This window comes from Arvicola amphibius, chromosome 3 (assembly GCF_903992535.2).
Source record: "Arvicola amphibius chromosome 3, mArvAmp1.2, whole genome shotgun sequence".
Taxonomy (NCBI): domain Eukaryota; kingdom Metazoa; phylum Chordata; class Mammalia; order Rodentia; family Cricetidae; genus Arvicola; species Arvicola amphibius.
In genome coordinates this window covers 46,195,990-46,212,177 of record NC_052049.1, presented here as the reverse complement: position 1 = coordinate 46,212,177, position 16,188 = coordinate 46,195,990, and the positions used below count along the sequence as shown (strand labels likewise).

At 44.9% G+C, this 16,188-nt stretch overlaps 1 protein-coding gene across 3 annotated transcripts in view; it reads right to left on the bottom strand.

Annotated features, from left to right (window-relative positions):
• Positions 1 to 381: 381 nt before the first annotated feature.
• Positions 382 to 16,188, bottom strand: part of Pik3r1 (phosphoinositide-3-kinase regulatory subunit 1) — an 85,893-nt gene continuing 70,086 nt past the window's right edge. Inside the window, exons 1-10 of one of the 3 annotated variants that reach the window (XM_038321583.2) lie at positions 13,898 to 14,136; positions 10,102 to 10,201; positions 9,179 to 9,277; positions 8,774 to 8,954; positions 8,429 to 8,554; positions 7,275 to 7,417; positions 6,889 to 7,065; positions 6,726 to 6,794; positions 5,992 to 6,162; positions 382 to 4,614 (exon numbers count right to left, since the gene is read on the bottom strand). In XM_038321583.2, coding sequence (XP_038177511.1) covers positions 4,425 to 4,614; positions 5,992 to 6,162; positions 6,726 to 6,794; positions 6,889 to 7,065; positions 7,275 to 7,417; positions 8,429 to 8,554; positions 8,774 to 8,954; positions 9,179 to 9,277; positions 10,102 to 10,201; positions 13,898 to 13,913 — 1,272 coding nt within the window. In that variant the 5' untranslated portion in view covers positions 13,914 to 14,136 and the 3' untranslated portion in view covers positions 382 to 4,424. Of the gene's footprint in view, positions 4,615 to 5,991; positions 6,163 to 6,725; positions 6,795 to 6,888; positions 7,066 to 7,274; positions 7,418 to 8,428; positions 8,555 to 8,773; positions 8,955 to 9,178; positions 9,278 to 10,101; positions 10,202 to 11,764; positions 12,735 to 13,897; positions 14,137 to 16,188 lie in introns of those variants that run through there. The other 2 variants (XM_038321584.2, XM_038321582.2) reach the window with 2 other exon arrangements.

Sequence of the window (16,188 nt, the reverse complement as noted above, 5' to 3'; positions counted from 1 at the left end):
AACTTGGCCCCATTTACAACTGCAGGTCTCACCACTGCACTCTGTTCTTGTACCAGTTTAAATCACCCAGTGTACAAAAGACAACACCAGAAGCCATCCAAACCATAGGTATTAGGAGCTAATTGTTAAGGTTGGGTGGAGGACGGGAAGGATGGAGGAAAATGAGACTTTTTATTTTTATGAACAAGCCTTGAAATGCTACCACCTAGACATATGTAATTTTACCATAAAAGCATTAAGATGCTACGTAAATAATATTGAGCACTCCCGAGCGACCAATCTGTACCTTTTGTTTATAAAGCTGAGTTAGGAGAGAGGAACAAATGGGGTGGTGGAGGTTTAGAAATGTCTCTGGTGAAAACTAGAACTCCAGATGGAAACTTAAGTTTCAAAACAACCTTTATTCTGTTTGAGGACCTAATACAATGCATTAAGCAACTTAAAACAATACATAGCTTCACTGAATCTATAGCTTGAACAAAATGTCAAGGAGGCACACTCCCTCCCCACCCCACCCCCATTGCCTTGTAAAGGCAAAATTACAACTCCCTCTCGTCAAAATCACATCCTCCCTCTCGTCAAAAGACCAACTTTATTTTATCAATGTCATATAAACAGATCTGTAAAAACATTGAACAGAGTGTAGCTTTAAAAAATACACACATAGAAATGAGGGGTATTTTTTTTGTTGTTTTGTTTGCTTTTTTTTTTCTTAAATAGCAGCATCCTGGGCAGCCAATGCTATCTCATGGTGACAAGTTCAGTGTGAAGCTGGAGAGTCTGACCAGTTGAGCCACTTCCTCCCTACCCCCCAGTACTAGTTATTTTATATAACTATAGATTTTCGTAAAAAATAGGAGAATTTGGCATTTTGGAACTTTGTCCCATGTGAGGCATTGTGCTTTTAACTGCCCCTTTCTTAAATGACCCTAAATTCGAACAGACAGCAAAGCCCGCTTTCCAACTGACTTAGATATCATGCATCGCGAAAAGCACAGTTGGGAAAACCAGCAGGAACTGTCTCCCAATAAGGAACATCAGCAGGACTTCCCAAACAAGTTACTAGTTCAAGACCAGATCTATGACAAAGCGATTGGTTCCTCACAAGGACAGCGCACAGACACACACACTGACTTGACAACACTGAAAACGAGGATACGTCAGGAAAGCAAGTCATCCAGACCTGCTACCTGAAAGGGCATAGCTCCTAAAAACAGAAAGAAAAAAGTCAAATGATGAACTTCTCACTTCATTTGCCAACAATTTTCACTCTTATAAGACAACACAAAGCAACACCAAAGGGGAAAAAGGCCATACACATACACAAGAACTGCACTAGACATCTGCTTGGTATGCACTTGAACTCGACTGTGGATCTGCGTGGCTGAAAGGTGTACTCGAAACACAGTCCATGCACATATACATATATACATATATCCAGGGCCGTGAAGTTGCCAAATGTTGCAAACATACGCTTGCTGCCTTTTCATGTGGTTATGACCACTCTGGTGTGAGACATGAGGTCCCAGCCCTCCCACTTCTATAGTCTAGCTCAGCCTGTCCGCAGCTTAGTGTCTGGCTGTCTTTAGGATGTGAGAAAAACTATGTAGGCACACTTACAGATCAGGAGTGCTGTATCCATCTACACTCACGGGCCACTCAATGAACGCTTCTGAATGCCTGCCCTGATGGAATCACAGAAGCTTAATGATCAAGCTTCTCTAAGGACAGAGTTGGTGGGCGTACTAACCTGTCATCAAAAAGGCATTCAGCAGGCCAGGTGTGGCAGAGCTCCCTCTTAGAGAGGACAAATGACTTCTGCCTTCTGACGAATGGAAAATCTATTGTACCCAAGTTTATGAGATGAGATGGTTTTGAAAGTCATCTTGCAAAGAGTGTTGAAGAAAAAAAAAGGTAACAGAACTTGTAATGAAATTGCCAATTTCAGATCCATTTTAAAATTAAAATAAAAGTTATTTGCATTTGATAGCATACATGATGTGCTATTGAAAGAAAGAAAAGAATAAAAAAGGAAAAGGAAGAAAAGAAAGAAAGCAAAGTCCACCTGCAAACCTAGCTTACAATTGACTGTTCAGTCGTAGGTGGCATGGCGGAATGCTGCCACTGGAGGTTGCAAAGCCCAGAGTAAACCCAGGGAAATCATCAACTGTCTGGCAATAAGGGTGCAGTCAGCTTAGAAGAGTCAGGTTTGCAGGCTCACAGTCTGGCTGACTGACTTCTGCTTGAGAGGATGGGCAGTGGTTTCAGAGGAAGAAAAACAATACAGTCTACAGACCATTAACCCAGCCACTGGGTTGCAAATTCCAAAAGGTGAAAACAGCAACATTCAAAGACACAGAAACCCTTCACCTCAGCCTCGAAAGGGGAGAGAAAGTCGTGGGTGCGTCTGATATAAAAAGGGAACGTGAAACTGAAGAGACGGCCCTTGAGTCTACCAGGGCTGTGACCGTGACTTTGGTTAGCCTCCCCTCTTCACTGCACGTGACAATTCCCGACAAACACGCCAGCTTTCGCACACGTACATCAGGGTAGGGAAACTCGAACTCTTATCCTAAAGATGCCACCACCTGCTCCCCTTCCTCACCGTGAAGTACAGCATGCACAAAGATGTGAGTGAGAAGAACTGCCATTTGTATCTCTTTTAACAATTTCCACAAAGCACAGCGACCATCTACTCGGGTCTACTCGCTGTACATTCTAAAGTGAACGGAGAGCCAGGAAAATAACAAGCGTCCAACTAAAGGATTGTTTTTCAGACCATGCTTTTGCTGAAAGGAAGGGTGGCTGGCTGCCGTGACTAGTCCAATATTAAAAAAGAGAAAGAACACATTTTCTAAATGCAGGGATTCAACCTTGAAAACCAGTGTGTTCAACAACAATAACAACAACAACAACAACAACAACGAGCACGTTCCAGGAACCCCAAAACAAACTCAGCACTTCCTTGGTGAGAACGGAGATGCTGGCCAGCTGCACTGCATGGAGTTACAGTAGGTCTGGAGTTGCTGTTGATGGGTAATGCCTACCACATTCAGATGTTCAGATGGCAAAAGATGGAGACAAGCAGCCTCCTTCTTCAATGGTTCTCCCCTTCTCTGGAATCCCGAGAAAGTGCACACCACCTTGCCCCCACCCCCACCCCCGTGACAACCCGTGGCTACCTTCCCCTCCAGATTCAAGAAGTTCACAATTCACTAGGAAAGAAACATTGCCAGGTACCGTACTTCAAGAGTCTTAAAACAACACTGTTGGACTCAGCAATACTTTGTCATATCATATAGCATTTTCTTTTTCTTTTTTATTGAATAAAGCAGCTTTGAAGCTTATCAGGCCCTGCCCAACATTTAGTCAAAAAAAAAAAATGTCATGAACTTTTTAACCTTGGGCTAACAGCCAAGTACTCTGTACAAGAGAAACTGTAAAATATTTCATAGTTTTAATTCTTAAGCCATTTTCCTTTCTGGCATCCTGTACATTTCTTTTTTTTAAAAAAAAATGAAGAATAACAAAACAAATATTAACAAAAACGAGAAACAATATTTTCAAGCAACAAAAAAATCGGGATGAAGGAAGCTTATTCTGAAAGTGTATTTGAAACTGGTAACAACATAACAAAAATGAAGAATTGCATAGCGCTGCACGCTTAGCCTTCGGCAAAACAAAACAGAAGCTATTTGGTATTGATACAAATCCATCTATTTGATAGTTAGTCACCCAATATTATATACATATTTTATATACTGAATGTCATTTTCAAGTCCCCTTGTCCACACTCATTTTTCTGTTGTTGCTTTGACAAGTTTTAAGCAAGACATTTTCTGGTGTTTCTGTTTTTCCTCCAAACATACCAGGTCGGTGTTCTCTCAAAGTGTCCCGTGGAAGCAGATGTGCCTCTCTGCTCCATATCGTTCATTCATTACAAAGGAAACAACCCACAGTGCAACATGTCTGGGTTCACCACACCCAGCGACACCCAGGCTAAACCAGGCTGGACCAAGCGGTCTCAGGCGCGGGCTCTTCAGCCCTGTCTACCTTCTGGTCTCCAAAGTTCCAACTTGTAGCTGGTAAAGCTTCAGAAAGCATTAACAAGCACCATGGTTAAAGGCCTCTTTGTCCCTGCACGGAGAGATTTTTGCATTTCTTTTTCTCTGTGTGTTGTGGCTTTAAATTAAAAAAGAAAGAAAAAGAATAAGGTTAGAAATGTCTAATCATCCAACAGCCTTCAGCTGCTGGGTCTTCCCCGACTTCTTTTTTTTGTCCAAGAAAGCTCTAGTCCCATGTGCAGACAGCCGGCTTCGTTTCTGCAGCTCAGTTCACAGGTCGGGCTGGAGAGAGAAGCCCTTTGCTTCCCAGAGGCCTTGGGTGGCTTGAAGGTGAGGAATTGGATCCGAGGGCAGCGCGCTTCATCGCCTCTGTTGTGCATATACCGGGTATGCTAGTGTGACATTGAGGGAGTCATTGTGCTGCACGAGGGACGTGTGTTGATAATGGAGCACCAGCTCCTTCAGGGAGCTGTACAGGTTGTAGGGCTCAGCGAAGCCGTAGCCGGTGGCAGTCTTGTTGATGACGCAATGCTTGACTTCGCCGTCTACCCTGGAGAGGGGAGAGGAAACCAGAAGAGTCTTTTGAGCTGGTCTCAGACAATCTGGAATGCTGCTGGATATATATTTTTAACAAAGTCATCATCAGGGAAGGGCACAGTGAGTGGGTCTGTGTCCCTCCTGGGAAGCCAAAGTCTCAGTCTCAAAGCCATAGTGAACTATTAGCGCCACTTTTACTGGTCAAGCAACACACACAAGGGCTGATCATCTGGGCCTGCTTCACTGGACTGGTCAATGGTTAAATGGTTTAAAGGAGAGAGAGGCATATGTATTAGGGTGCCTGTGAGATATGATCTATAGATGGGTGGTTGCATGTTACATTTGGCAAGCATGTGACAGGGGGCAATTTCCCACCTCCTAGGTACTGGTAGCACTGTCTCTGTGAGTCTCTAGCTCTCCTCTGGCTACGCTCACCAGGTCTCATTCAGGCTCTCCATCTTGGCATTTACTCAGAATTCCGTTCTCTCATTCTCCTGTCCTAATCACAGTTCCCTCTCTCTCTCTTATAGGAACAGCTCTTACACGAAGCAACGATTGGCCATAGAACATAAGGTACTTGTCGTGTCTTTCCACACAAGAGGACATTTATTTCTTTGTCCCAATGATGCTAGTGACTCTTTTGATTGACTCAGGGTCTCCATACACAGCCTCTGCTGATCTCAGTCACTCTGAGTGCTAGGATTACAGACATCAAGCTCAACCTTCAATTTTTTTTTTTTTTTTTTCGAGACAGGGTTTCTCTGCAGCTTTAGGACCTGTCCTGGAGCTAGCTCTTGTAGACCAGGCTGGTCTCGAACTCACAGAGATCCGCCTGCCTCTGCCTCCCGAGTGCTGGGATTAAAGGCGTGCGCCACCACCGCCCGGCTTCAAATTTTACTTTTCAAAGTACTCCCTAAACTATTATGAACTAAAACGAACTAGGCGACAAGACAAGACTATGCCTCCTCCCGGGTGTATCTCTGCATGACCACGGTGGGGTCCTACCTTTCTTCTTACTTTGGTCAGTCCCTGAAGAATTCCTTTATCTATTTTCGGTGATGCTCTCACAAAACATAACCATGAATTCTAACTCTACTGGCTTCTAGAGGGGTGGGGGCAGTGGGAAGGCATGGCCATTTCTGTTTATAATTAAGATGAGGGGAAAAAAGACCTCAAGACATCTAGGAATTAACTTGTCCCAATACTAGAACCCAAGTCCCAGTTGTCCTACTATATGGTGACATGTGTCTGTTAGGTTCTTAACGGATTCATTTGTCTGGCTAGACTAACCATAGTATGATCCTCCGAGGTTAACAAGCTTTCAGATCCTGATCTTTCAAATGAACAAATGAAGGAAACGTAATGAGTTAAGTTTTCTGGAGCTACTTACACTACAGAGCAGGCGTAGCAGCCCTGCTTACTGCTCTCCCGGACAAGAAAAGTGCCATCTCGCTTCCCTCGTAATAGATTCTCGGCTTTGTTGCGGTTGCTGCTTCCGACATTCCAAGTCTTCTCATCGTGGTGGGGCAGGTCCTCGTCGTCTTCTACCAGTGAGTATTGGCTGCCCGGGCAAAAGCAAAGGTGAGTGAGTGAGTGAGTGAGAGCAGGCAGTGGGAATCCTGGCCTGCCCCAGGGTCCCCTTCCAAGCAGGTGGATCAGAGGACTCCACCTCCTCGCCACCCCTCCCCCAGGGTGAATCGCTAGCAGAAGTTATTACTATCTCCATCTTCAAGTTGGCAATCACCCTTAGGTACCCGGGCAGACAGTCCTGAGAAGACTGTCAGTGCTCAATTAATTCAAACCAAACATATACTTCACCTTCAAACTAAACTAAACATAATTGTTTTTCTCTCATTCTTCCAAAAATATTTGGGGATTTTTTTTTTTCTTTCTGAAGCTCAGGGACATCATTATGGACACAGAGTCGATTTCCACAATTACGGGGAAAACAAAGAACAAAATGAAACAAAAAACGGCCCCAAACGGCCTGGATTCAACTTTCCCTTTGTAAATCACTGGCTAATGCTACTGAGTTTACACACGTTTGCTTGTCGGAGGTGCTAAGGCCGGTGAGCGCCTGTTGGCAGCAACCCCGGCTGCCCCCCACCCTCAGCAGCTACTTACTCTTCATTGTTTTCGTTGCCCAGCCACTCGTTCAGCTTCTTCTGCCGAACACCCTTCTGCGTGAGCCACCTGAAAGAGTTTTTGCAAAAAAAGAAAAGCCATTGAGGACTCGTCTTTGATTTTAGCCACCGTCAGTTCTTCGGGCTCTATTTCAAACACTTACATCAAGTATTGGTCTCTTGTCTTTCTCAGCTGAATGAGGTCTGGCTTAATGCTGTTCATGCGCTTGTCGATCTCACGATACTCAGCTGCCTGCTTCTTCAAGTCTTCCTCCAGCCTCCTCCTACTGTCAATGATCTCACTGATGCGAGACTTTAGCTTATCATAGTTATGCATAATCCTGCAGGCAGGAGGGAAACATATTGCTAAGTATCTGGGCACACCACGCAAGGTCCCCCCAAATTTAGGAAGCTTTGGTTAGTCCACCTTAAAATTGCTCAGATGCCAGGAACGGGAGGAGCATCAGTCTGACCAGTCCTAAACAATTTTTGTTACTTCTGTCACAAGGGTACTGGGGATGGGTACAGGGGGTGCTCATGGCTCATCTACCTTTGAATTTCTTTCTCGTTGCCTTCCCGTTTAAACTTTTCGATGTATTCTTTGCTGTACCGCTCCTGGGTTTGGCATTGTTCTTCAAATATTTTTATGGTTTCATTAAATGCTTCAATAGCTGTTCTTTTCATTTGAATTTCCTGCAACACAAGTTTCATAAGACAACGTCATCCCTTTCAGAACACGACTTCTCACCGTGAGAGACAAGCTTGCTAATGATGCGATGCCGACGTGCCGCTGGTCGGTACAGGCTTCCATGGGCACCATCAGCTTAGTTACAGGAGCCCTCTTGGCCCCTAACAGCCAGATGCTTAAGTTCCTTATTGAAATGATGCCACGGCCACGCGAGGGCCGTGCGATTTTTCTCATCTCATCAACTCCAAATCATCTCTAAATTGCTTAAGCCTGATACAACATCAATGCTATGTAAACAGCTGTGCTGTGTTGTCTAGACAACAGTAGCAAGGGGCTGGGGGGTGGGGAAAAATCTGTACTGTACATCCTCAATACAGGACCAGGAGATAGGGAAGGCCAGCGTGCGCTCTGTTGGCAGGGCTGAACAGGAATTCACAAACTCTAGTCAAAGGACATTGAAACAGACGTTTCTTGTGGAGAATTTTCTGTCTACCTTCACTTTTCAAAATTATTTTTACTTTGTTTTTGAGATTACAGTATAATGATATCATTTTCTCCTTTCCCCTCTCTAAACCCTCCCATATGCCCCTCCTTCCTCTCTTTCAAATTTATGGCCTCTTTTTCAATAACTATTGCATGTGCATTCCTAAATATATAGGTACAACCTCGTTAGTCTTTTCAATTAATATTATTTATATCATCCATGCTATTTTCTCCTCTGGCAATCAACACAGTGGACACAGTCGCTTCTCCTCACAGCAGGGGGGATGGATATGAAATTTCCATCCCAGAGTTTGGACAAACTGCCACTAGCAGTTATGATGAAAAGTCAGGCCTAAACAGAAGTCTCAAGTCAGGACTCATGTTGCATCGGCTGAAAGCTCACAATGACCCCGCCAGTTAGAAGCAAGCCTAACGTGGGATTCTTATACGCATGGGCTCTACTGAAACGGGTTAGACACAACTCTTTTGAATCTGATTATAACACGTGTTAGTCCAAACTATCTTAAACTCACCTGGGACGTGCGGGTGTATTCTTCATATAATCTATCATATTCCCGACTCTTTTCTTGAAATTGAGTATTATATTCATGTAATTTTTTCCCTACAGCTTCAATATTATCTTCTTTGACAACCTGATCCTGGAAGGATATACAAAAGGAAGGGGAAAACTCAGTTGATCAGGTATTTATTCCAGTAACAGTCCTTACTGAAACAGCCAACATGTTATCTGACTCAGCCATTGTGAAATTCTAGTCATGGTGTAAAGGTTTGTCAAAAGCCAATTTCAAATCATTTTCTACGCCGGAGAGTGGCTTGGCCCTGTGCTCCTGTGGTGGGAGGAATGCTGATTAAATTACCTGCTGGTATTTGGACACCGGGTAGAGTAACTTCACATCCAGCTTGGGGTTATACTGAGCGAGAGACTCATTCCGGTAGTGGGTTATTAGTTCAACCACAGAGTTGAAGGTTAATGGATCAGAGAAGCCATATTTTCCATCTCGGTGAAAGATTTTGATTAATTTGTTATTTCCTCCTTTCCTGTAAATACAATAGAAAACTAATGATTATTAAAGTTTTCTGATGGGGGGGGCATCTTAGAAGAGGGAGACAGGAGAAGGAAGTCAGGGAGAGGGAAGAACAAGCATGTTTTGAATTTCTATAATGAAACCCATTATGTTCAGGTTTAAGGAGAAAGGACTCTAATGAAGAAATGTTTTCATGACGTCCCAGACATCCCCACTGCAGCTGCCTCCCTGGCTCACCTTAGTGTCAGAGTATAATCTCCGTGCATCTTAGTAGACGCGTCTCGTACCAGAAAAGTCCCATCCGCTGTATCTCGGAGCTTTTCGTTCACTTCTTCCCTGGAATGAACACAACGAAGGACCATGCTTACTTTTCAACTTTGAAAGACCACACATTTAGACAGACAGACAGACGACAGACACGCACCCCATTTCCCCTCCTGCACTCAGGATTGCTGTACCACTGGGCCATACCCTTAGCCTTCACAGACACTTAGCAGAAAATCCAGAGGTCCCACATCTTACATCCTCCTGTCCTTGTGGGGTCACATGTTGCTTATTGCACATAAAACTAATTAACAATTTCTCTTTGCTGATACAGAAATGTCATAAATTCATCCCACTAAAAATAAGTGCATGACACCTACACTTATGTATGTATGTGTATATATATATATATATATATATATATATATATATCCATTTACACTATTGGCATCTCTATAATACAAGAATTGTTTCCCCCCTTTTAAAAACAGTTTCTGATAAATCGGCACAGAAAGTCATAGTCCACAAAGAGGCTCTTCCAGCCCACTCACTAACCACTTGAAAAGCTACAAGGGTTTATGAGGGAAGCAATAACCTGGATTCCTAAAGTCCTGCTCACTGGAGAGAAAGCGGGCAGTGCTCTGTCACCCTGGGAGCTTCCCTGACATCTCTGTCCACAGGGAAGCTTCCTGGGTATTTAATTTCCTGTGTCATCCAGCACCCACACTGCTCCGGTGCTCGGTGACTTTTCTGGTCGTCTTTGGAAGGGAACCAACTATGCTTCATGCTTATGTTGGATGACATCCTAAAAATGGAACTCAGCAAGCTGGTGCTTTCTGTTCTCTTACTGGAAGCCTCCCTGCATCTGGTGGAAAGGCAGAGCCCCACGGTCTTACCTTGAGATGTCTCCCCAGTACCACTCAGCATCCTGTAGGGACATGTTGTTCATGCCGTTGTTGGCTACAGTCGTGGGCTTGGGTGGCTTCGGGGGCAGTGCTGCAGGCAAAGGAGGAAAAGAAAGTTGTTTGCAATCCTAACTCCAAGTGCACGTTTCAAATTAGGATCACATCTTTTCAGATGGACAACATTTCATTACAGCAGCGAAGAGTAAGGAGGAAGTGGTTTCATTTTATTTTAATTAAAAATGCACAAAAATTCTATTTTCAGTTAAAAGGCAGTTGAATTTACTAAGACATTTACAGTGGTAGAGGGGTGGGGGAGAAGACACCAGGAATTCACAGTTCCATGGACCACAGCGGGTATTTGTTTTCAAAAGAAATCTCAAAATATGGTTTAAAAACAAAAACTGAAAAGGAAAAAGTAGTGGAGGAGGGTGGTGGGGGGAGGACAACACAGACAGACAGACAGACCGACCTAGAGGTTTAGAAATAAAAAGGACTGGCTATGGGAGAAAATGTCAATGCTAACCAAGAGTCGACATTTCTACCTCTAGGTTTCAGCTGTATTAAAGTTGTGTGCCCAGGCAGCTCCATCTAAAGAAAGTAACTAGGAACATCTGAGCAGCAGAAATAACAGAAGTTGGCTTTCCTTTTTTCTCTTCCTTAATTATGAAAGACAAATTTGGTTGCTCTGTCCTGCAGGAGCACGGTAAGCACATTTTTTTAAAAGCCCTCATTTTACAGCAGTGTGTTTTAAGAACTGGGTTTCTCTATGTTAGTTCGTCAGGCATGGCTCTGCCAAAGCCACTTCAGGAAACTCCTCTCTGACCTGCTACCATTCTGCTGGGGGGACATTGTGCTCCACACATTAGGTTAGAACCCCTATCCTCCTCTTCAATGTCAAATCAGTGTGCCTGTCCAGACAAAAAGGTGACAAGATGCCTTAGGCATTTCTGAGTTTCCTCATTGCAGGGAGGGCTGACCCCAGAGGCACCAACCAAAGGAGCCTAGGATTTTTACCTAAATCTGAGACCACTAACTTTGAAAGCACTGTGACTGTTTCAATTTATGCCCCCAAAAGATTTCAGGTGTCTAACAAGACTCTTTTTACAAAGGCAAGGAAAGCCCACTTCTTTTTCCATTATAGTCTCTCAGCAGGAGAGCAAGCAAGTCTCCAACATCTGATTCACAAGCCTTTCAGGTCAGCAGACCTGAGTTTAAGTCACTGCTACCTCTCTCACCAGCTTTCTCAAGCACCCGGCGTTATCACAGCAAAGTACCACGCTGCCAGAGTCCACAGCCAGCAGAGAAAACAGCACAAAGGACACGTCCCCTTAATTAAAGGAACAATACACAACAATATAGCCCAACTTGCCAAGGATCATAATTAACAAAGGATGCCAGAAGCGGAAAAAGTGGAATCCAGATACCAGCCGTTCAGCAAGAACCAGCTTGTATTAAATACAGCCCGAGCTTGCTGCTACAGTTCAGTCTGTTTAATTTTAAAGTTCTAATCAGACTAATTTTAAACCGTGAAACAAATTAGTAAAAATAGCAACCTCGAGAGGATCTGTTAACAGCAGCTTTCCAAAAAAAAAAAAAAAAAAAAATTATAAAGTCAGAAAATTAACTAGCTTCTCCTTTAATACTGCAGTATTACCTGGTGGATCCATTTCTATATAAAACATCAAGTCCGTGCCACAGTTTATATCTGTCTTGGCACACTCTAAGTCCAGGTCTTCCATAGTCCAAACCGTGGTGTACATTTGTGCGAGAGTTTCCTCGGCTGTGCTCAGTCATAAGAAAAGAGTCCGGCTTTCTTTGTAATGGTGCCTTGGAATTCATTTTAAAACCTATACGGGCTGCACTGTAACCTATTACATCACACGCCCCAGCCAATCAAGTCAGAAAAATGTCACCAGACCACTCCTGCTTCATCGGTTCTCCTGGATACCAGCTTCACACGGCCCCAGCCTCTCTCCGAGAGCCTCCATGCCACACGGCTGCAATGTCTGCACGCTCATCGTTTCGAAAGGTGTTTAATTTGCCTGCTCTCTTCCAGCAGTGAGTGCTCTAATTCCCTTTTATTACTCCCTGCAGCATGGTACATTCCGCTGCTGGCAGATTGACAAGGGCTGATACACCGGCAGCTTCTAGCTCTGTCCCTCAGTGCATCTGGGCTTAGAGATAGCCTGGCTGGTCCGTGGCATAAAAATCTTACAGGAGCATCAAACTACTGCCCTTAAGCTCTGTTTTACAGCCCTTAGATATCGCTCCTCTATGCAAGAGGCAGAAAGGATCTACCGCTCTGAATATTTAAGACAGTCTTCCACAGTTCTTAAGCATGGCCATAAATGTACCACATTAAAAGAGGAAGCTAAAAGACAGTACTCAGACAAAATGCCTCTACCAGAATATCCCAAGGTCAAAACGAGGCTTTACAGAATAAATCATGCAAACTCAGCACAGGAATGAAGACGCCTATTATTTGCAGAAATGATAGCATAAATGGTCCACATTGAGTTTCAATGTTTCTACCTAATACGACTGGACAATGAGGTGCTTCTGCCAAAATAAGAGGCCATATATCAGAAGGCAGAGTTCAGGTGCTCTCTGCCAAGTGGCTCACTCAGGAACCAGTCTCACTGCTAGCTGCTTTAAAAAAGGTGATGTACTCTCTCTCTCTCTCTCTCTCTCTCTCTCTCTCTCTCTCTCTCTCTCTCTCTCTCTCTCTCTCTCTCTCTCTCCAAGCCCTCCCCTCTTCTCTCTTTAGCTCAGTGCCTTACTTGGGGGACAATACTTAGCAGTGGTCAATATAAAGAAATCAATTTCTCTACAAACCTTATGATTGAGTCTGGTTCTTTTAATCATTCTGCATGTGATTCTGTCACCGCAGCTGGAGCCTCATGTACACAGCCACTGAGGAAAGGAATCTCTTGACATTTACATGACTGTGGCGGGTACTGCTCCAATGTGGACATGGCTTCATTTTAAAAACGAGAGTGGGCTCTGTGGGGGTGTGTGCTATGCACCCGTGGGAAGACGGACGGAACACAGAAGCCCCTTTAGATTTCTACCACATTTGGAATCACACAGTATGAAAAGTAGAGCAAGGCATTCTCTTCCCTGGCTGCTGTCCACTTGAGTCCCCTCCCTAGGGCATTTCTGCCTTATTGGAGACAGCAGCAGACTCAACCCTGTTCCTTCCCATTCACACTTCACTATTTGCCTATAAGTTGAAGTAAATCTAAACTAAAATTTAAATCTATCCTAAAATTCAAATAAAAATGGTAAAAAGTCATGAAGTATGTCCTTAGAAAAGATGAAAAAAACAATAGTTGAATAAAAATGTTGAGTCTTCCCCAAAAAGTAGAGGGACAAGTTCCCTTGGCAGTCTAACCAACCCCACGGATCATCCCGAAAGGGCCAGTGTGCAGTACTCATACAGGAAGCCTAGCCGCAGATTGCTGCTGCCATGTGGCAAGGGGACCCAAGGGGCAGGTCAGAGAGACAGGTGATTTTCCATGTTCTCTGCAAGCTCTGGCTTGGTCCCAACTTCCTGACCCCCACTTTCTAAACTCCAAACCTAAATGCCATCTCTTCCCCCACAGTGTCCCCCCCTGGAGGACAGAAGGGAGTGTCTCCCCTAATCGCCCATCTGTTCTCCCCAGGCAGCACTCACTCCCAGTGCACACACAGACACTCATATACACCCGCTCCAGCCAAACTAGAGAGGACGGCTTGCAGATAAAGAGCCCGGTATGGAAAAGTGCATAAATGAAAAGCGACTTACTTTGTAGGTTATGCATTTCAGCGGTTTCGCTTTGAACTGCCAGTATCCCACCGAGAAAAAAAAATCCAAAGAAGCTGTTCTTCCACCAAGTGGGCCCAGCCCCCGAGGCTCCCCCGCCCGCTCGGCACCGGCAGTCGCAAGCCTAGCAGGAGAGCGCGCAAGGCGGGGGCGCGCGACTCTCCGCCCGGCAGCAGGCTCCCCCAGGCTAGGCTGTAGCCGGTCCCTCCGCCCCGAGCCCCGCCCCGGCAGCACGTCCCCGGCTCCGTGAGCAGAGCCCCCCTGGGTCGCGCTACTGCGCTGGGGAAGAAAGGAGCCCTGGCGGACGCTCGCCCGTCTCGCTCAGATAAAGATCGCGGCTTCATGATTAACTTGGGCAGGTTCAAATATTTGCTGAGCTAGGGATTTGGGGAGGGGGAGGGGCACGCAAGTCAAAGTCAAAGTTGTCATCAGGCTGACAAGTGACCGAGGCAAGACTAACTTGCTCATTTTCGCCCTGGAAATGAGAAGGGCATTGTAAGGGAGCGCTGAAAATAGTCCTCCCTGGTGGCCATGGTGCCTGTATGTGCAGGCAGCCCCCGCTCCGGGGGCTCAAGTGGCCCGCAGTGAAGCAGCACAGGAAATGGCCCAGCTAGTTCAGCAAAAAATAGAATCAAAGCCGCGTTTGTGAAGGCCTGAACCTCTCGGAACAGCCCAGAACAGGGTGCCTCACTCCCGTGTCCACCCTCCTCCCACACATTGGCACAGTTGGCCCCGCAGGTGTAACAGGAAAGCCCTTCACAGAGAGCATCGCACAGGCACACGGGCTGGCAGCCCCAGGAGGGCATCCTCCTTGCAAGCCCAGATTTTTCAAGAGGTCAACTTCAGCTCACCTTCAAGGTCCTAGGACTTTCTAAGAGGTGTGTCTGCACTGGGTTAACTGCAGGCTGGGCGCTGCAAAGGATAGGACAGAGAAGGACACACCTTCCTGTGGATTCTAGTCCTTTATCTGAGAAAGTTGCAACTAACTAGGTTTAGGGTTGTTGGCTGGCCAGAAAAGAATTCAAGTTTTTCCCTGGGACTTTTCCATTGCATCGACACAGAAGCCTCCACTTAAATCTTTTGAACCAGAAAGAAAATGCACAAAAGCCTACAAACCCAAAACATAACAGTAATTTAGATATTACCCCAGGCAATTCCTTCATACTATAGGGGAGGAAAAACCCCCAGACAAAAAGAACTCAACCTTCAGATTTTTGGCACTAAACTCCATTCTCTGCTCTTAGCTTCCCTTGGTTGAGGAAAGTAAAAACTGATAAGAAATGGAATTTACTTTCTTTTAGGCCACATGAAGAAAAAAAAAATCACACCTATAACAAAACTCTGGTTTCCTGGTTTGCTCCTTTTAGCTTAAGAAAAGTAAATTTGCTTTCTTATATTCATGCATTGCCTTGCTTTAAAAAAGTGCCCCTCTGGAAGAAACAGATACCTTGGTTTCTTAAGCATACCTGTCTGGACCTACCTCAGAACCTCCTAGAGAGATTAAAATGTAACTCTTGAGAGTCTCAAAACGAAAGTATCTATGGTAAAATAGTACACTCCCAAAAAGCCTTCAATTAGCCATGAACACCTTGTTGCAAACAATTTCCTTCCAATGCGTACAATCAATTGGCTACCAAGGACTCTCTACCGTGGGGCTGCAAGTGTTAGTAAGAACAATCTGTCCCCACTGATAAGATTCATGCTCTTTATAAGTTTAGGGAGGGAGCCCTCTGCTGGTGGAACCGAGCAAATCACTGCTGCTTCAGAGAAAACCAAACTTCCCATTTCATCTTCTCTAGAACCAAGACGCCCCACAAACTAATAGATATGATTACAAATATGCTGCTGGATATACAATTCACTAATAAACCAAAGGAACAGATGTCATGACACCTAGGAAATAATTTCCATTTGCCTGTTAAGCCCCTTTAAGAAAACCTGTGCTCTCTCAGTGTCCCATTTACTTGGGACTGCTGAGACCCAGGACACAGGAAACCTTGTAAGTCTAACTAGAGGATCACATCACCTTCTGGATGTTTCAAGCTAGCGTGTATCCCTTTCCTCGGGGGTTCTGTACAACTCCCTCCAGAGGCAAAGATGGGCCATGATTCTCCTTTCCAGCAGAATGCACCGAGTCAGGAAACTTTCTGATCATTAACATGGGTTTGAAACTTCTGGGACATGGTTTCTGCCCTGAATAAGTCCTCTCCAGGCATGGAGGGACCTATGGTCTGAGACCTGGAAAGCTTGCTTCTTCTCAAAAGACTCTGAGC